Source organism: Scyliorhinus canicula, chromosome 11 (genome assembly GCF_902713615.1).
Source record: "Scyliorhinus canicula chromosome 11, sScyCan1.1, whole genome shotgun sequence".
NCBI classification, from domain to species: domain Eukaryota; kingdom Metazoa; phylum Chordata; class Chondrichthyes; order Carcharhiniformes; family Scyliorhinidae; genus Scyliorhinus; species Scyliorhinus canicula.
This window is the reverse complement of record NC_052156.1, coordinates 34,212,604-34,231,899: the sequence shown is the minus strand read 5'-3', so window position 1 is coordinate 34,231,899 and position 19,296 is coordinate 34,212,604. Positions and strand designations below refer to the sequence as shown.

Below are 19,296 nucleotides of genomic sequence, written 5' to 3'. Positions count from 1 at the left end.
GGATATAGAATTCGTCTTTAAAATGTATTTGCCCACACAGGGAATAACGTGGCAACGTTCAATGTTATTTTGAACATAACTAACTTTCAATTTTAAAATTAACCACCCCCCATCCCCATGCACTTGACAATATCCCCAAGTAACATGCAGTAAGGAACAGCTTTTCCGGAGAGGGTCAGGGTGTTAGCGCGGATACAGTTACACGTTCATGGATAACTTTTCAGGGGACGCTGTCCCCATTTCTCTCCCTTTAAAGTTGGACGGGGAGCTGCCCAGGCAGGCAGGCTGTTTGCTCCATTACAGCCGAGGCTCGCTGGGCTGCTCAGTGTGGACGCCGCTGGCTACAAATAGCATTGAAGCTCGGTGAGCCGGCGAGTGTGCCTGACGTAATTTAGCAATGAAAGGATACAGTCTGCTCCGTACAGTATACAACTGTCAGGCAGCGGCAGAGGGAGAGCGCATTGTGCCCGGAGCCGCAGCTTAGAGACGATGTGAGCAACTTCAGGAGGAGGGGTGTGTGTGTGTGAGAGTGAGTGAGTGTGTTGGAGGAAGGAAGGAGAGAGCCGGTTGGGGAGGCAGGAGAAAAAAAATCCTCAAACTATAAACGTGCACCCAACATCGCAGAGACACGGGAGGGGAAACGTTTGCAAGGATTGTGGTGTGCGGGAAGAAGGCGGCTTCGCTCTGGCGCCAGCTAACATGGCGACTGTACCAGTCTACTGCATCTGTCGGTTACCTTACGACGTAACTCGATTTATGATTGAATGCGATGCGTGCAAGGACTGGTTTCACGGCAGGTAAAAGGCAGCTTTTCTTCTCTTTTTGCTGTTGTTATTGTTGCTCTCCCTCCCGGTGCGGTTGCGTTTTCAGTTGCCGGGCTTGTGTGTTGGCGGGAGGGGGGGTGGACGCAGCCCATTGACTGTGGCGACAGTTTTACAAGAAGCGAGGCCTGAGGAAGAAGGCGGCGCTCCAGACAGTTTCCCCCCTCTCTCTCCGGGTGACACAAGCTATTTGTCATTGTGTAAATATTCGCCTTTCTGAGCGGCTCCCCTATTCTCTCGCCAGTTGTTTGCAGGATATATATATTTGTACATTTTTGTTGTTGTTGTTGTTGGGGGGGGCTGTTGGTGGCCGTTGCTAACGTTATTGTACTCATGTCGTTTAAGGTGTTTCCCGTGTTTTGTTTGTGATCAGTGGTCCTTAAAATCCCCCGAAATATTTGTTTTAAATATTCTGGTGGGATATCTCTTCTCCCTCCCCCCCCCCCCCCCCGTTGGCCGATGTGAAATGTTTGTTATGTGTTTTACAAGTGAAAAAGACCCCCCGGGCCTTCGATGATATTTTGGAGCACCGTTTTTTTTTAAACGATTTATCTCCCCAGCTCTGCCCCCGGGGACGATTCCCGCTTTTGTTTTAAATCGATTAAAAAAAAATAAGCGGGGCCTAATGTGGCGGACGTAAATATTGACATCTTACTTGGCGTTTTATTTATAGTATTTCCACGTGCGATTTCTTTTTGTTTCTTTAATAAAAGTGTCAGAAGGCCGACGTTTCTTGATTGCTCAAGTTTGCAAGCCCTTGTGTCTTTTTTTTTTTGAAAAACAAAACGGATTTCGGTTTTAAAAGTGTCGTTAAATTTCAAATTAAATGTCTCCCTCCTCCCCCCCCCCGCTTTCGAAAGCTTTAGTGTTTTTGTTGTGTGTGTGTGTGTGAGAAACGCTAGGGATCTCATTCCGTCTGCAGCTACACTGCACAAAGAAAAATCTAATTTGAGTTTGGTCTGGCGGTTTGTATAGTGTGAGTTTGAAATGGTTCGTCTTTAACTACCTTGCCGAAACCCAGGTCACCAGCAAAGAAAGTTTTTAAAAAAAGTTTTGGGCGCTCGTCACATTGCGTGAAATAGAGGTTACACGCACTATTTAAATATTTTTTGGTCATTTTGAAATATTATTTCCACCGAATCTTCCCACCCCCATTAAAAATCCTTTGGCCTATTACTTGTCATATTAAGTTACTGCAGCTTTTGGAGAAGTGTCGATTCTTTGGCTATACATTCGAGTAATTTTTGTTGGGTACACGCTGTTGGATGCAGCGTGGAGATGTGTCAGCTCACTGACACAGACGCTGAATATGTCGGCTAAAATTGGGGTGGTTCTCCTCCACTAGTCCCACAATGAGTTCACTGTCAGGCAATAAGTGCTTCACTGGCTGAAAGGCATCCAGAGGATTATTCGACCTGTGGCTCACTCTTGCAACACCTAGCAGCCTGTTATGAACTGCTTCAGGAAAGGCCTGGAAGCCTTCCTCACTGGAGAATGATTAGAGAATAACGATTAGAAATAATAACCAGTGTTCATTTTCTTCATACTATGTCACTGTTGGCTCGTTATCCATTTAAGTTCAGTTAAAGATATCACCAGATGTATTACAGTATTTTAAAATCTGTGTATAGACATTTTGGGGGCCAGGTTAAAGTAACACAGAGTTTTGATAGTCAAAATATGATCGCTAATATTCAAAGGCAAGTATGTGCCACAAAGTGCAACCACAAGCTGCTTTATTCTTCTTCTATCATTTGGTGCATATATATTTACAATTAACTGATATGAGCAGGTCAGCAAGTCTTAAACTGGTTTACTCTGTAATATCCTTGACGACAGCTGAATCTAACTACTACTTTTAAGCAGCATCGACTTAAATGAGTTATAAACCTGTATGTAGCACTCCCAAAATTAAAATTGGTTCTTTTATGTGCAAGAATTTGAAAGCGTTGAATACATTTTTTTAATTCACTAAAATAAGTCCACCCGAGGGCAGCACGGTGGCCTAGTGGTTAGCACAACCGCCTCACTGCGCTGAGGTCCCAGGTTCGATCCCGGCTCTGGGTCACTGTCTGTGTGGAGTTTGCACGTTCTCCCCGTGTCTGCGTGGGTTTCGCCCCCACAACCCAAAAATGTGCAGAGTAGGTGGATTGGCCACGCTAAATTGCCCCTTAATTGGAAAAAATAATTGGGTAATCTAAATTTATTTAAAAAAAAAAGAAAAAAAATAAGTCCACCTGACCTCTAATATAACTAGAAATTTTTCTCTATACTTTAAAAAAAGTTATTTTCTGTTATTTAAAACTGGATTATTCACAGGTGGTATTTTTTGTGATTAAACCCGTTTTCAGCATAAGTGTCAAACAGCACGTAAGTACCACTCTTAAGCATATCAAGCAATATTTTATAAACCAAACCATTTCTAAAAATTTAATTTTAAAATGCTGCCCGAATGCATTAGTGCTGGATTTTGCATCTGGTGTATGTAAATTCATTTGAGTGAATCCGTGGGAAAATAAAAATGACTTTTCAAAAGTGTGCCCATTTCACTGATAGTGTCCAAAGCTCAAATAGTACCTCCAAGTGTTTTTTGATTTCAGTGCAAATTATGTCTTGTCAATGAGCACTTCCTCTAAAAGCTATTATCTTTTACACTTTTTCATCTTGTAGGATTACTAAAACACCCTTCATACTCAACATTGAAATTCGGAAGTGCTGGTCTTAACGACGAGTGTACTCATGTCATAGTATCTCCAACACTCCATTGTTGTGCCATTTCGAGCAATTTAAAAATGTGCTCGGTGTTTACAACCATCCTAATATGTGCAATAGACTTTGGACAAAATGCAATGGAATGAATTCCAAAACATTTTCAGATTAGTCTTTTAATAATGCATAAGTATATTAAATATAAATAGGTAAATTGCTGTGGGTGATGTAAAAGAAAATAGTAAAATACCAACAAGTGAAGATGGCACTCAGTGCACATACCACTGTGTAAACTCAACGTTATTATAATTCTGCAGCTCTTCCTTGATGCTTTTCCCTACCTGGTTGATGCTTTGTATTCACTGGGAAATCCTGTTGACAGCGGCGGGTCGGTGGATCCCGCTGGTGGACCGCCTCTGCCGCCAAAAAATATACGGTGGGTTGGTCAGTAAATCCCGCCGTTCAAAGCTAAAGGAAGAAATATTTTCTGTTAAGTGTATTCATCTCACTGGGGAGGCTTCAGGCCAATCCACATCCAACAACTCGGTTTGAAGACTCTGCCCACATTTTGCCAGCTGTGACAAATTACACCACATTAGCTGAAAAAAGCCACAGCCTTCTAGAAGAAAAATTCTATTCACCCCATCTTCAAATGTTAATGGATCCGCTAAAAAATTCCAGGCTCCGGATCTTTGCCAAACTATCAGTTCTTCCGTGGGCCATATCCTACTTTTATGTGCAAAGTTTTGTTGATATCTGTCCATTTGATTTTGAGATGTATCGTTAACAGACTAACAAACAAAAGCAATGAAAACATTACAGTAACATAGGTGATACTGTTGTGAAACTGTGGAAGTTTTGTTATGGAAGAGGCTATTCGCATGTCTGGACTAAATCTTTGCTACAGAAATCCAAAACTAATTCTACTAGACTGGTCCCTTCCAGTAGGCCTCTATTATTGTCAGCTTTAGATATTTATTCATTTTGACTGTAAAGGTGAACTTATATCTGCCTCAACTACTCCCTGTGCAAAGCATTTCATTTTTCAACAAATTGTGTAAATAAATTCCTTTTTTTACCCTGAAGTTTTAAATTAATGGCCCCGTCAACATTGACTTCAGAGGAAATAGTGTTTCTCTGTTTATCCTATCAAAATCGTTCATAATTCAAAAATATCTACTCCTCTAAAGGGAGGGATCATGTGATGTGAGCTCTGGATCTGTTTGTCTTTAATCAATCATTTCTTTGGCAACATGACTTTTGCTGTGTCCTTGGAAGTTCCTGATTGGTTATTTTGTGAGAAAGAGCAGAGATGGAATGCTAAATCCTTGTTTATTCGAGGCGGTCGGAGTGGGCTGGGGTGGGGCACAGCTAGTAGTGGCGCAGTTGCTGCTGAGCGGCTATTGTCTTGGCGGTGCTGTGTACATTGGATGATGGCTGCCATTGAAGATATTATCTTGTCTGAGAATTTCGGCTCTGCAGTGCAGGTCGTTAGAGTTCACTTTGAGGGAGTGCTGGGTACATTTAGAAGAGTGGTAGAGGTGCATGAGAGGGTTCTTGCACTGTCCATGGTTTGTGTTGTCAAAAGCCTGCTGCATGGTGTGTCGTTTATCCTGACAGGCTTGGGAGATGGGGGCTGGGCGGGTGTCCCCCTGTGCCCAGTCCTGGCGATGGACGGGGTTCCCAAGAGTTTTAAGAGTTAGCTGCCACACTTTCTTAATCTTGATTTGGAGGCTGGGTGCATCAGATTCTGTCTTTGAGGCCACGGGTGGTAAGGCCCACTGGCCCAATATCGTCCTATTCTCTGCTCATTGTGGGGATTGAAGGTGGTCCAGTGGGTTGAGTCATTCTCCTTGGCCGGGGACTAGGCTGTGAACGACCTGGGCATTGGAGAGACGGCATGGTCGAAGGAGTGGTGTCTTGTGTTTCAATTGTTGGAGTCCTTGAGAGATCCTGAAGAACACTCACTGATTCTGCCTTATCCTTTTACTTTTCGTGTGACATAGAAGATGTCTTTACCCTGCAATTTACCCTGTGGTTCATCGATAATCCTGAACGTTACTCCTGTCGATCATGTTGACTTTTTATTGTTGTTTTTCCTGTAGGAGTGTATGAAATTGAGCATGATGGCTCTGCCGTTGATTTTCCTATTCTAGCAAAATCAGTTTGTCAGTTATGGGAAGTGTAATTTGTGAACAGTTTTACTCCTTTTTGGTTATTGTGCCTTATAAGCCTTGTGATTGGGGTAATTGGTGTTTTTTGTCACTCCGGTCTCATTTTGTGAAGAGGAAGAGTGGAGCTGGAGCGAGGTGAAGGGTGGCTGGATAGGGTTGGTAGGGTTAGCTCAGTCCTCATTGGGATTGAGGATACCCCCCCCCCTCCAGTTGTAGCTAATCCGTTTCTGGTTTGCCTTTTGGATTATGTTATCCTATCCGGCTGTATTTCAGCTTGGTATGGCAACTGCTCGGCCCAAGATCGCAAGAAACTACAGAGTGTGGTGAACGTAGCCCAACGCATCACACAAGCTTGCCATCCTCCCATTGATTCTGAATAGACACCCGCTGCCTCAGAAAGGCAGAGAGCATTATCAGAGACCCCTCCCATTCAGGCTTTGCCTTCTTCCAGACCCCTTTCTCCCATCCAGGCTTTGGATTCTTCCAGACCCGTCTAACAGGCAGAAGATACAAAGTCTGAAGATCCGCACATAGGAACAGCTTCTTCTCCACAGGTACTAGACTCCTCGACGACTCTCCCTTGGACTGATCTGTTCCCTTTAGGAACACTATTCACGACGCCCTATGGTGCTCTTGTTTGACCTTGTTCTGCACTGAAACCAATCACTATTTGTTGATGCACCACTGTCAATGTACTCTGTCGATTATTCTTTTGTCAACTATGTACGTACTGTGCATGTTCCCTTGACCGCAGAAAAATACTTTTTACCGTACTTCGGTACATGTGACAATAAATATCAATCAATCAATTTGAATTAAGAATCTGTGTTTTTATTCTTCTTTGGCCTGAGCAGCATTTGTATCCTCTGAGGTTGAGTTTTTCTTTTCTCTGTTTGGGTCTCTCTTCATGTTCCTCCCCTGAGCTGTTACGGTGGTTGGGTGTTGAAGAGGGAAGTTGCTCTGTATATGCTTTCTGCAAAGGTGATCTCTTTGAGATAGGCTGGGTGTCCCCTCTTTTGGGATACTTTTCTCCTTTTTCTCTTTGTCCGGGTGAGCATTGTGTTGGTTCTTGTCCTGATCTGGTCCAGGGGTTTTGGGGGGGGGGTTCTATTTTTGTGCTCTGGGGGAGGGAATCGTTGGGTGCCCTGGCAGGTGTTGTTCTTCTCGGGTGGGAGCCTCTCCTTGGCCGGGGCTGGAATAATCATCCTCTTATGGCGTGTTCCCCTGGATGGGGTAAGAAAGGTTCAGGCTCGATGGGGATGCATGTTTCTGAAGTGTGCTTGAGGCCCTGGGGGTATAGCTTCTTGTGTGCTGGGCTTGGCCAGGCCTGATGCTGTGGTTGTTATCCTGTTGCCCTTAGGGGCTTGGGATGCCTTTTGGCCACTGATGATGACCAACTCCTTTTTAGATCTGGGGTTTCCTTGGATTTTGTATTTGCAAGGGTGGGTATGATGAATCCCCACCTACATGGGTTAGACTGTCTGGAATACGGAAAGAGAAGGCTGCGATGGGTCATTGGTGCCTTTGGCGCTCCTAGAGTTGAGGGGGATGTACGTTGGTGCAGCGTCCAATTATAGTGGGAAGCTTATCCTGATGTGATGGTTGTGCGGCGTGGTCGGGTGTGTGTCATTTTGTTGTGTGTTCATGATCGTATCCTGTTTCTCTCTTGGTCTCTGGCGGGGCGATATGAGTATCTGGCTCTGTCTAATGATTGTGTTCAGTTGTGATGGCATTCTGTGCTCATGTTGAGGCGTTTCTGTTCCCCCCCCCCTTCCTTGCTTCTGGTGATGTATTATTTTGTAACTTTATTTGATAAAATGTAAAATCTCAATAAACATACATTTAAAAAAAAACTCCACTTAATTTTCCAGAGAAAATTATTTTAATAATTCCTTATAACTAGCTTCCCACCCTTGGTATCATGCTGACAAATAGATGCTCGAAATTCTTTAAGGCATTCATACCTTTCCAAAATAGGTGCCAATACTCCATACAGTAGTTGGGTCTAACTGTGACCTAACTACTGCCTTGTAGAAATTTATCCCTACCTCTTTGCTCTTGTGCACCCAATTTTAATCTCAGTAAAGGTGTTTATAAACATGTTTTATCCACCTTAACTTGCATTTTTAATGAATTGTGTATTTAGACTCCTTTAGAACATAGAAAAAAACATAGAAAGATACAGCACAGAACAGGACCTTCAGCCCACGATGTTGTGCCGAATCTTTGTTCTAGATTAAGAACAAATTAATCTACACCCCATCTTTCTACCGTAATCCATATCCCTATCGAATAGCCGCTTGAAGGTCCCTAATGTTTCCAACTCAACTACTTCCGCAGGCAGTGCATTCCATGCCCCCACTACTCTCTGGGTAAAGAACCTACCTCTGACATCCCCCCTATATCTTCCACCATTCACCTTCAATTTATGTCCCCATGTAATGGTTTGTTCTACCCGGGGAAAAAGTCTCTATCTATTCCCCTGATCATCTTATAAACCTCTATCAATTCTCCCCTCATCCTTCTCCATTCTAATGAGAAATGGCCTAGCACCCTCAACCTTTCCTCGTAAGACCTACTCTCCATTCCAGGCAACATCCTGGTAAATCTCCTTTGCACCTTTTCCAAAGCTTCCACATCCTTCCTAAAATGAGGTGACCAGAACTGCACACAGTACTCCAAATGTGGCCGTACCAAGGTTTTGTACAGTTGCATCATCACCTCACGGCTCTTAAATTCAATCCCTCTGCTAATGAACGCTAGCACACTATAGGCCTTCTTCACAGCTCTATCCACTTGAGTAGCAACTTTCAAAGATCTATGAACTTAGACCCCAAGATCTCTCTGCTCCTCCACATTGCCAAGAACCCTATCATTAACCCTGTATTCCGGATTCATATTTGTTCTTCCAAAATGGGCAGCCTCACACTTTTCAGGGTTAAATTCCATCTGCCACTTCTCAGCCCAGCTCTGCATCCTATCTATGTCTCTTTGCAGCTGACAACAACCCTCCTCACTATCCACAACTCCACCAATCTTCGTATTGTCTGCAAATTTACTGACCCACCCTTCAACTCCCTCATCCAAATCATTAATGAAAATCACAAACAGCAGAGGACCCAGAACTGATCCCTGCGGTACGCCACTGGTAACTGGGCTCCAGGCTGAATATTTGCCATCCACCACCACCACTCTCTGACTTCTATCGGTTAGCCAGTTCGTTATCCATCTGGCCAAATTTCCCACTATCCCGTGCCTCCTCACTTTCTGCATAAGCCTACCATGGGGAACCTTATCAAATGCCTTACTAAAATCCATGTACACTACATCCACTGCTTTACCTTCATCCATGTGCTTGGTCACCTCCTCAAAGAATTCAATAAGACTTGTGAGGCAAGACCTACCCCTCACAAATCTGTGCTGACTATCCCTAATCAATCAGTGTCTTTCCAGATGCTCAGAAATCCTATCCCTCAGTACCCTTTCCATTACCTTGCCTACCACCGAAGTAAGACTAACTGGTCTGTAATTCCCAGGGTTATCCGTATTCCCTTTTTTGAACAGGGGCACGACATTCACCACTCTCCAATCCCCTGGTACCACCCCTGTTGACAGTGAGGACGAAAAGATCATTGCCAACGGCTCTGCAATTTCATCTCTTGCTTCCCATAGAATCCTTGGATAGATCCCGTCTGGCCCGGGGGACTTGTCTATCCTCAAGTTTTTCAAAATGCCCAACACATCTTCCTTCCTAACAAGTATCACCTCGAGTTTACCAGTCTGTTTCACACTGTCCTGTCCAACAATATGGCCCCTCTCATTTGTAAACACTGAAGAAAAGTACTCGTTCAAGACCTCTCCTATCTCTTCAGACGCAATACCCAATCTCCCGCTACTGTTCTTGATCGGACCTACCCTCGCTCTACTCATTTTCATATTTCTCACGTGTAAAAGGCCTTGGGGTTTTCCTTGATCCTACCCGCCAAAGATTTTTCATGTCCTCTCCTAATCCCTTTCTTCAGTTCCCTCCTGGCTATCTTGTATCCCTCCAGTGCCCTGTCTGAACCTCGTTTCCTCAGCCTTACATAAGTATCCTTCTTCCTCTTAGCAAGACATTCAACCTGTCTTGTCAACCATGGTTCCCTCACTCGACCATCTGTTCCCTGCCTGACAGGGACATACATAATCAAGGACACGTAGTATCTGTTCCTTGAACAAGTTCCACATTTCAATTGTGTCCTTTCCTGACAGCCTATGTTCCCAACTTATGCACTTCAATTCTTGTCTGACAGCATCGTATTTACCCTTCCCCCAATTTTAAACCTTGCTCTGTTGCACGCACCTATCCCTCTCCATGGTGTCTTTCAATTGAGAACATGCTCCGTTCTTTCCTATATTTCCCAAAATGCCATACCTCACATTTCTCCAAACATAATTTCATAGATACCAGCTGACCCATTCTGCTAACCTATCTTGTTGTTATTCTATAGCCATTTGCTTCGCCATGTCATAATATTATGATATTTTCCTCATGCCCAAGTTAATGTCATCAATACATTGAGAACAAATGTGTGGCCCAGCACCAACCCCTGAAGTATACTACTTCTAACTTTTCCCCAACTCAAGAAATTCTATTAAGATTAAAGCTTTGTTTCCTGTCTGGCTGGTACTTTTCATTTTATATCTTCCAGTTGAATTTTCCTCCTAAAATTCTTTAAGTACTACACAAACCGAATTACCTGCTCATTATCTGTAATAAATTTGTTGAAAAATAAACTAATTAAATTTACCTTCAGATGAAATTTTGAAGTCAGCCCGAATACCTCTTGCACATTGACATTGCACTGTTATATTAAATTTTAGTGATAATGGAAATATAATTTGAAATGCAAACCGTTTAATGGTAGAATGCAACATTTGTCAATGTGTTAAAAATTAAAGTTCCTTTTCTGGGTGCTATTTTAGTACAGTGCTAGCATATAAACACATATGTCTGGATTAGAAAGATATTATGGCATAGATTTTGTGGCAAGAATAATGGTGAAACTGTTATTAAAGTGTAAATCAGACAGCATCTTCCAGCAACTCCGCGTGCAGTTGGACACAAAATCTCGGGAGCTGCTGTCAACGTCGACCTTCTCCTCCAGAAGCTGTAATAAACCGATATCTTGTGAAGAGGCTTGCCGTTCAAAAGATATAGGAGCAGAATTGGGCCATTTGGCCTATCGAGTCTGCTCTCCGATTCAATCATGGCTGATCTCATCTTGGCCTTAACTCCACCACCCTGCCCGTTCTCCATAACCCTTCAACCCATTACCAATTTAAAAATCTGTAACTCCTCCGAAAATGTAATCACTGTCCCAGCATCCACTGTACTCTGGGGTAGCGAATTCCACAGATTTACAACCCTTTGGGAGAAATAGTTTCTCCCCAACTCTGTTTTAAATTTGCTCACTCTTGTCCTATGACCTTTTGTTCTAGAATGCCCCACAAGAGGAAGTATCTGTTCCAAGTCTACTTTATCCACATTTATTATCATTTTGTACACCTCAATTTGATCTCCCTCCATTCTTCTGAACTCTAGAGAGTATAGGCCTGAACTGTTCAATCTTTCTTCACATGACAAACCCCTCATCTCTGGAATCAACCTAGTAAGCCTCCTTGGAACTGCCTCCAATGTCAGTACAAATAAGGGGACCAAAACTGCACAATATTCCAGGTGTGGTCGCACCAATCCCATGTATGTTTGCAACAACACTTTCTTACCTTTTATACTCTATTCCTTTAGCTATAAATACCAACATTCCATTCGCTTTCTTTATTATCTGCTGTACCTGCATGCTAGTTTTCCGTGACTCAGGATCCCTTTGAATGGAGCACCCCGAAGTCTCTCCCCATTTAGATAGTAAGCTGCCTTCCCATTTTTCTGACCAAAATGCATGACCTCGCACTTATCCACGTAAACTCATTTGCCACATTTTGACCCACTCTCCTAATCTATCCAAAATCCATTTGTTAAGGTTATTATTTCCTCATTGGAACTTACTGGCCCACCTATTTTTGTATCATCTGCAAATTTGGCTATACAACCTTGTATCCCTGCATCCAAGTTTTTTATATAGATTGTGAATAGCTGGGGCCCAAGGACCGAACCCTGTGGCAACCAACTAGTTACATCCAGAAAAAGACTAATTTATCCCGACTCTGTCTTCTGTCCATCTATCAGTCTTCAATTCAAGCTAATAAATTACCCCTAATCCCTTGTGATCTAACAGTGTGAATGAACCTTCTGTGCGGCACCTTATCAAACGCCTTCTGGAAGTTCAAATGCGTGAAAAGGTGTCAAATTGCTGTACTTTTATGGTAGATACCCACTAAAGTTGTCAAAAAAAAAAATTGTTCATTCTCACATCAGCAAATTTTTGAAGGTGTGCAATGTCTTATTCATTGTTAAATAGCCTCACTGGCACTGAAAATTAGCTTTGATAAATATGGAGTACCATTCCATTCAGACATTAAAAATTATTTTTGGAGCTTTTAGCTTGCATCTTAAAAAGCTCTTCCTTTGTCTTCATCTCTCTATTAACCACATCTTTCTTTCCAATTCTTTAATTTACTTTCTGTGCATTATTTAACATTGAATTAACTATGGGGGCATTTCTCTTAAATTCTTTCAGTGCTAAAGAGCATCTGAGGTGTTCAAGATGGGATCTTGAGCTGCAACACCAGTTTAGCTTGTACTTAGCACACCTGTATTTAGTGTAAGATGCTAAGCTGGTAAAGGTGTTGAAGTGTGTGCTTGGAATGGCCACCTAAGCGATTGTTAAGGCAAGGCATGCTGGTTGACAATGAAATTACCTGTTCGTAGGGAACATTAAAAAGACTGCACAGCATTTGGATGGGTAATGCTGCAATTAATTACATCTCTCAACAGAGACCAGATAAACAGGAGTTAAAAGGTTGTTGCTGAGGATTTTGGTTTCTACTTAAAGCAGTATTCTGCTGTTAGTAATCGCTTATTGCTGGAGCCTGACTGACTACGCTGTGTTTCAAGAGGGCCTTTGAGACACAAGGGAACATTCTGAAATACTTTGAAAACTTAGCCAACACTATCAATATTTTACCAGAAATTCTGTCCAGATTTACCCAAAGCAGTGGATGAGGAGGTTGTGATTTACCAAGGAGATTGTCTCATGGAAGTAGGATTCCGACCGTATAGCACAGCCAGGACTGCATTTCTGGAATTTCGGGGAAAACATTGATAAAGTTGGCAAAGTATTTGCAAAGTGTCCCAGGTGTATCTCGGAAGATGTCTTGAAACAGTATGGTCAGTCAATCTTCAGGCAAGATCACCAGTAGTACTTAATTTTAATGGAAACTTCTGGAGGCATTGTCAATCACACGTCGCAATCCTTTGTGCACTTTTGTATCGGGAGGCCGTTCATTGCAGCTTTGTACACTGAGAAATGACGATATATCACACCCTGCTGCCAAAAAAGATTTGACAGGATTACAGTTTTCCTAAAAAAGCAGTGAGCCATTGTTTGCATACATTTGACCACCGTGGCCCCTCATTTGAATTTGAGGGCATTCAGGAACATGAAGGGATTCTATTCCCTCATTGTGTAGATCTTATGCAACCACCAGAAGCAGCATCATGCATATTCCATTGTCAGGCAGCTAGCTAGCACAGTGGTTAGCACTGTTGCTTAACAGCTCCAGGGTCCCTGATTCGATTCGATTCCGGTTTTGGGTTACTGTCTGTGTGGAGTCTGCACGTTCTCCCTGTGTCTGCGTGGGTTTCCTCCGGGTGCTCCGGTTTCCAGCCACAAGTCCTGAAAGTAGTGCAGTTAGGTAATTTGCACATTCTGAATTCTCCCTTTTGTGTACCCGAACAGGCGCCGGAATGTGGCGACTAGGGGCTTTTCACAGTAACTTCATTGTATTGTTACTGTAAGCCTACTTCTGACGATAAAAATTATTATTATTCATGCCTGTATCCATGGAGGTGTCATGATGTGTTTGAAATAGGGCATTACCTGCCCCACAGACCTTTGAGCTGCAATGCAATGTGTATGGCTGGCCTCAAGGTGACATAGGGTACCTCTGATTCTCTGGCTCCTAGCTCCCCCGAGAGCAACCCCAGACACCAGCTCAGTACTTGTGCTATGAAATTCACTCAGCACTAAGTGTTTAGATGCCTTGACTAGTCAGGAATGTGCTGCAATACCGGACTGAGAAGGTCTGCAGATTTGTGGCACCTTGCATGGCCTAAAGTCTGGCAATTATGGGAGACCAGTCATTACCACCATGAATTGTGACAAAGTCAAGCTTAGGAGTCACAAGAAAAAACGGGGGAATGAGAACAGATGTTGCACCAGGTTTTCCAGATAGACAATCTGTAGTATTAACAAAATGTCAGATTATGGGGATCTTGGAGGAATTCGGCCGGTTTTCGGGGTATAAATTGAACATGGGGAAGAATGAGGTCTTTTCGATCCAGGCAGTGGGCAGGAGAAGAGACTGGGGGCAAAGCCGTTGGGGGTGGGGGGGGGGGGGGAAGTTTTTGATATTTCGGCATTCAGGTGGCCCGGGGTGGGAACAGCTACAGTAATTAAATCTGGCTCGGTTGGTGGAGCAGATGAGAGGGGACTTTAGGAGGTGGGATGCGCTCCTATTGTCATTGGTGGGGAGGGTTAAGATGGTGAAGATGATGGTTCTCCCGAGGATCAAGTTTGTATTTCGGCCAATCTTCATTCCCAAGGCTTTTTTCAGGAAAGTGAATGTGGTGATCTCTGGGATTGTGTGGGCGGGTAAAGCACTGCGCGTGAAGAAGGTACTACTGGAGTGGGGTCAGGGGGAGTAGGGGGGCTGGCCCTCCTGAACTTTATAAATTACTACTGTGCGGTGAATATAGTGATGGTCAGGAAATGGGTAGTGCGGGAGGGAGCGGATGGAGGCAGCCTCGTGTAAGGACACAAGTTTAGGGGCACTGTTAACGGTGCCTCTACAGTTCTTGCCAGCCAGGTACTCCACAAGCCCGGTCGTGGTGGCGATCCTGAGGATGTGGGGACAGTGGCGGCAGCACATGGGGCTGGAGGGGACGTCGGTGTGTGCACCGATATGTGGCAACCACCGGTTTTCTACGGGGGGCTGGATAGTGGGTTTCGAGGGTGGCAGCGGTTTGGGGATTTGTTTATAGACGGGGGCTTTCTATGCTTGGAGGATTTTGAGCTGCTCGGTGGGAAAGGGTTCCGTTACTTGCAGGTGAGGGACTTTGTGCGGAGGCAGGTATTGATCTTCCTGCACCTGCGAGAGAGGCCAATGTTTTGGCCTTTGCCTCCCTGGTAGCCTGGAGACGGATCTTGCCAGCATGGAGGGACTCGCAAACCCCAAAATCTGGGGTGTGGGTTAGTGACATGGCTGGGTTTCTCAGGCTTGAGAAGATTAAGTTCGCCCTGAGGGGCTCGATGCTAGGGTTCGCCCGGAGGTGGCAGCCGTTTATCGACTTCTTTAGAAAGGGCTAAGCTGTCAGTAGGGGGGAGGGTAAAAAAGGGAGCCATGGGAGTTGGGTAAGGTTGGTGGGGAATTGTTGTTCGGGTATTTATGTAAGCCATGTTGGCTGGGTTTTGTTTTTCTTGGTGTGTGGTTGCTTATTCTGTTAAACTTTATAATATAAATGCCTCAATAAAATATCTTTCAAAAAAGAAAGGTGACAAAATCTCTCAGTTGGACCAGTGAATTACAACTGTTGTTTTTGAATGCTTGCATTGTTTTTGTGTTTCTAACACCAGTTGGTGACAAGTAAAACGCATTGTTAATTACCGTTGTCTTGTCCGACAGTGGTGTAAGAAGTGTCAGCACCCCTGTTCCGTGTTTTAAGAATTAAATGTAATATGTTGCTGAATTTGACTCCCTTAGAGGTTTAATTATTAAAGGAATATAAAACACTTTTGTATTGGGGACTGACTTGTATTCATTCTTATGGGTTATGGGAGCACACTGGTCCTTTAAGTCATCTTTGTTAATTAATAGGGCGGCACGATGTGACACACAAATACTCTGGGAGAATGTGCAAACTCCACACGGAAAATGACCTGGGGTCTGGATCGAACCTGGACCCTTGGCGCCGTGAGGCAGTAGGGCTAACCATTGCACCATCATGCCGCCCGACTTTGTGTTCTAACACATCCCGGAAGGACACTTGGTGCCCTTGATTGGAAAGTTCTTTTGATGAGGTCCTCCACCATTTTGATGTTGGTGATTTGCCCCTCCTTCCACAAGTGAGGATCCATTAGGAAGTCCATCACCTGATCTCAATTCTTTCAAAATTCATTCCCATGAAAACCGCGGGAAAAATGACCACCAATTTCTGATTGTGAATGGTGTACTGGCAGTTGTGTTGTCTATGTGTGATGCCTCACATGATTGAAAAGCTGTGATGTGTGAGTACTGCCTGTGAAGGATGCAATAGTGTAGGTTGTGTGGATGTAATGTGTTGAGGTTATGATGCTGATGATGCAATTAATGCATCAAGTGCTGTGAAATGGGATCTTACCATGACCAGATGTGTCAAGTTATTAAGATCTTTTGTGGCATTGGAGCCATGAACTTCGTTCAGGGCTCCTGGTTGTTTTCCCCTGGTTGACCATCTTCCATGTTTGTTAGTGGCAGTGTGTATGGAGGCTATATTTACCATTGCAGGAAAATAGCTTCTAATCAACTTTGAGTGCTAAATGTGCAGGTGTCTGTTTTAGATCCTGTGGGTGTGCAAAATCCAGGTATTTCTTACGAGCACGTCACCCATTTAGTGCCTGTTCTCAACCTCCTTATCATAATAATCTCTGTGTGCCTCAGTCAGGATTCCTCCATTTGATTGCATTGGTTTATGGAGGTAACAGTTGCTTGTCCTGTTCACACAGTCCTTGGGTCTGCAAGAGAGGGTACTGCCTCTGGCTTTTTAATTGGAGAAAATTCCAAGTTCTTCCAGAGAAAGTCTGTGGGCAAGCGTGAATATAATGTACAGCTGGCGCCATTCATTCCCCAATGACTGCAAAACCCAGGCCACTAAATCTGATCCCTCATCCTTACTGAATTAACTGATCTCTGCTGGGTACCTGTAAGGTGGTAGTTAGCCTATGTACTCTGGCTGAGGCAGTGAGGCAATCAGTGGATGTTTGAGTCTGATCTAATGATCACTGATGCACTTTGCAATAACAAATTGGAAAAGGGTCATTGGAATAACAGGAAATTCTTAACTTTTGTGAAGCATTTTCAAATGTTTAATTATATTAGAGCTTCCATCAAAGTTCAATTTGTTGTGAAACCATATCCAATTAAGGGGCAATTTAGCGTCACCAATCCACCTACCCTGCACATCTTTAGTTTGTGGGGGTAGACCCACACAGAGACGGGGAGAATGTGCAAACTCCATGCGGTTGTAAACCAGACTTGTCCAACCCTTTCATTCGGGGAAACCACATTTCCATTTTCTTCTCAATTAAGTTACATTCGCGCCACACAAGTGCCAGATAATCATAGAATCTACAGTGCAGAAGGATGCCATTCGGCACATCGAGTCTTCACCGGCTCTTGGAAAGAGCACCTTTACTTAAGCCCACACCTCCACCCTATCCCCGTAACCCAGTAACCCCGCCTAACCTTTTAGGACACGAGGGGCAATTTATCGTGGTCAATCCACCTAACCTGCACACCTTTGGACTGTGGGAAGAAACCGGAGCACCTTGACGAAACCCACGCAGACACAAGGAGAATGTGCAGACTCCACACAGACTGTGACCCAAGCCAGGAATCGAACCTGGGACCCTGGAGCTGTGAAGCAACTGTGCTGACCACTGTGCGACCCTGCTGCCCATCTCCTACAAGAGAGGATCCAACCACTGGCCCTTGATATTCAATGGCATTACCATTGCTGAATCCCCACAATCAACATCCTGGGGGTTACCGTTGATCAAATCCTGAACTGGACTAGCCATATTAATGCTGTGGCTACCAGGGCAGATCAAAGGTTAGGGATCCTACAGCAAGTAACTCACCTCCTGACCCCTCAAAGCCAATCCACCATCTACAAGGCAGAAGTTAGGAGTGCAATGGAATATTCTCCTCTTACCTGGGTGAGTGCAACTCCAACAACACTCAAGAAGCTCAACACAATCCAGGGCATTGATTGCTCCCCGCTTCCACAACTATGCACACCCTTCACCACCGATGAACAGTGGCAGCCATGTACACCATCTGCAAGATGCACTGCAGTAACTCACCAAGGTTCCTTAGACAGCACCTTCCAAACCCACGATCACTACCATCTAGAAGGACAAAAGCAGCAGATACAGAGGAACCCCACCACCTGGAAGTTCCCCTCCAAGTCATTCACCATCCTGACTTGGAAATATATCGCTGTTCCTTCACTGTCACTGGAGCAACATCCTGGAACTTCTTCCAGAACAGCACAGTGGATGTACCTTCACCTCGAGGACTGCAGTGGTTCAGGAAGGCAACTCACCACCACCTTCTGAAGGGCACTTAGGGATGGGCAATAAATACTGGCCTAAACAGCGATGCTGATATCCCATAAATGCACTTGCTTGCACTTTTGCCCCCGCACAGGCACTTGACCTCTCACGCACACACTCTTGCTCCCATTCCCAAACACATTCATTCCCATGCGTGCACACTCTCACTCCAATCTCTGACACATGCCAGCAAGCTTCTTTCCCACCCCCTCCTTCACAAACCCAGGCTCCTCTAGCATCTTGCTCTTGGTCCACCCAGCCAGCCTCTTCTCTCTGGGGCACTGGCACTTTGTCTTTCCCCGCCCCACTCCACCGCCCACCCTTTCTCTCGTCCCTTTCTTAATCCCCACCTGAAAGAAAACCTTTCTCCCCAGCACTGGACTGTTGTCACTGGTGTTCGCTGCTCCTCCATTCATGACACTGTTACACTCCCATGTTTGTGTTGATAGACTCATTTGTGGATTCCATGAAGTCTCATGGCATCAAGTCAAACACTTGCAAGGAAACCTCATGTTAATTACCACGGGAGGGTTTCTCCGACCTCCAGCTACTTGTTTCTAGGCAGTGGGAGGCGGCGCACTGTGCGGTGGGATTCTGTACTCTTGCCACTGTCAATAGGAATTCCCATTGAAGCCGCCCCACATGGCAGGGAAACCTGCGGGCAGGGGTGCGCTGCTGGCGGGACTAGAGAATCCTGCCGCCAGCAAACGGCTGGAGAATTCCAGCCTGCGTCTTCCACCGGGCCAGCTGATGAATCAGTCTTCCTCCATGTTGAACACGACTTGAGGAAGCACTGAGGGCACTGAATGTACTCTGGGTGGGAGACTTCAGTGTCTATCATGAACAGTGACTCGGTAGTACCACTACTGACCAAGCCTGGTACTAAAGGACATAGGTGCTAGACATGGTCTGCAGCAGGTCATGAGGAAACCAACAAGAGGGAAAAACATACTTGACCTCATCCTCAACAACCTGCCTGCTGCAGGTTCATCTGTTCATGACCGCATCGGTAAGGGTGACCACCACATAGTCCGTGTGGCGGCAAAGTCCCGTCTTCAC

The 19,296-nt window shown here is 44.6% G+C and overlaps 1 protein-coding gene across 1 annotated transcript in view; it reads left to right on the top strand.

Annotated features, from left to right (window-relative positions):
• The first annotated feature begins 296 nt into the window (after positions 1-296).
• Positions 297-19,296, top strand: part of phf2 (PHD finger protein 2) — a 190,581-nt gene continuing 171,581 nt past the window's right edge. Inside the window, exon 1 of the mRNA XM_038812750.1 lies at positions 297-797. Within this exon, the coding sequence (XP_038668678.1) occupies positions 700-797 (98 nt within the window). The 5' untranslated portion in view covers positions 297-699. The remainder of the gene's footprint in view (positions 798-19,296) is intronic.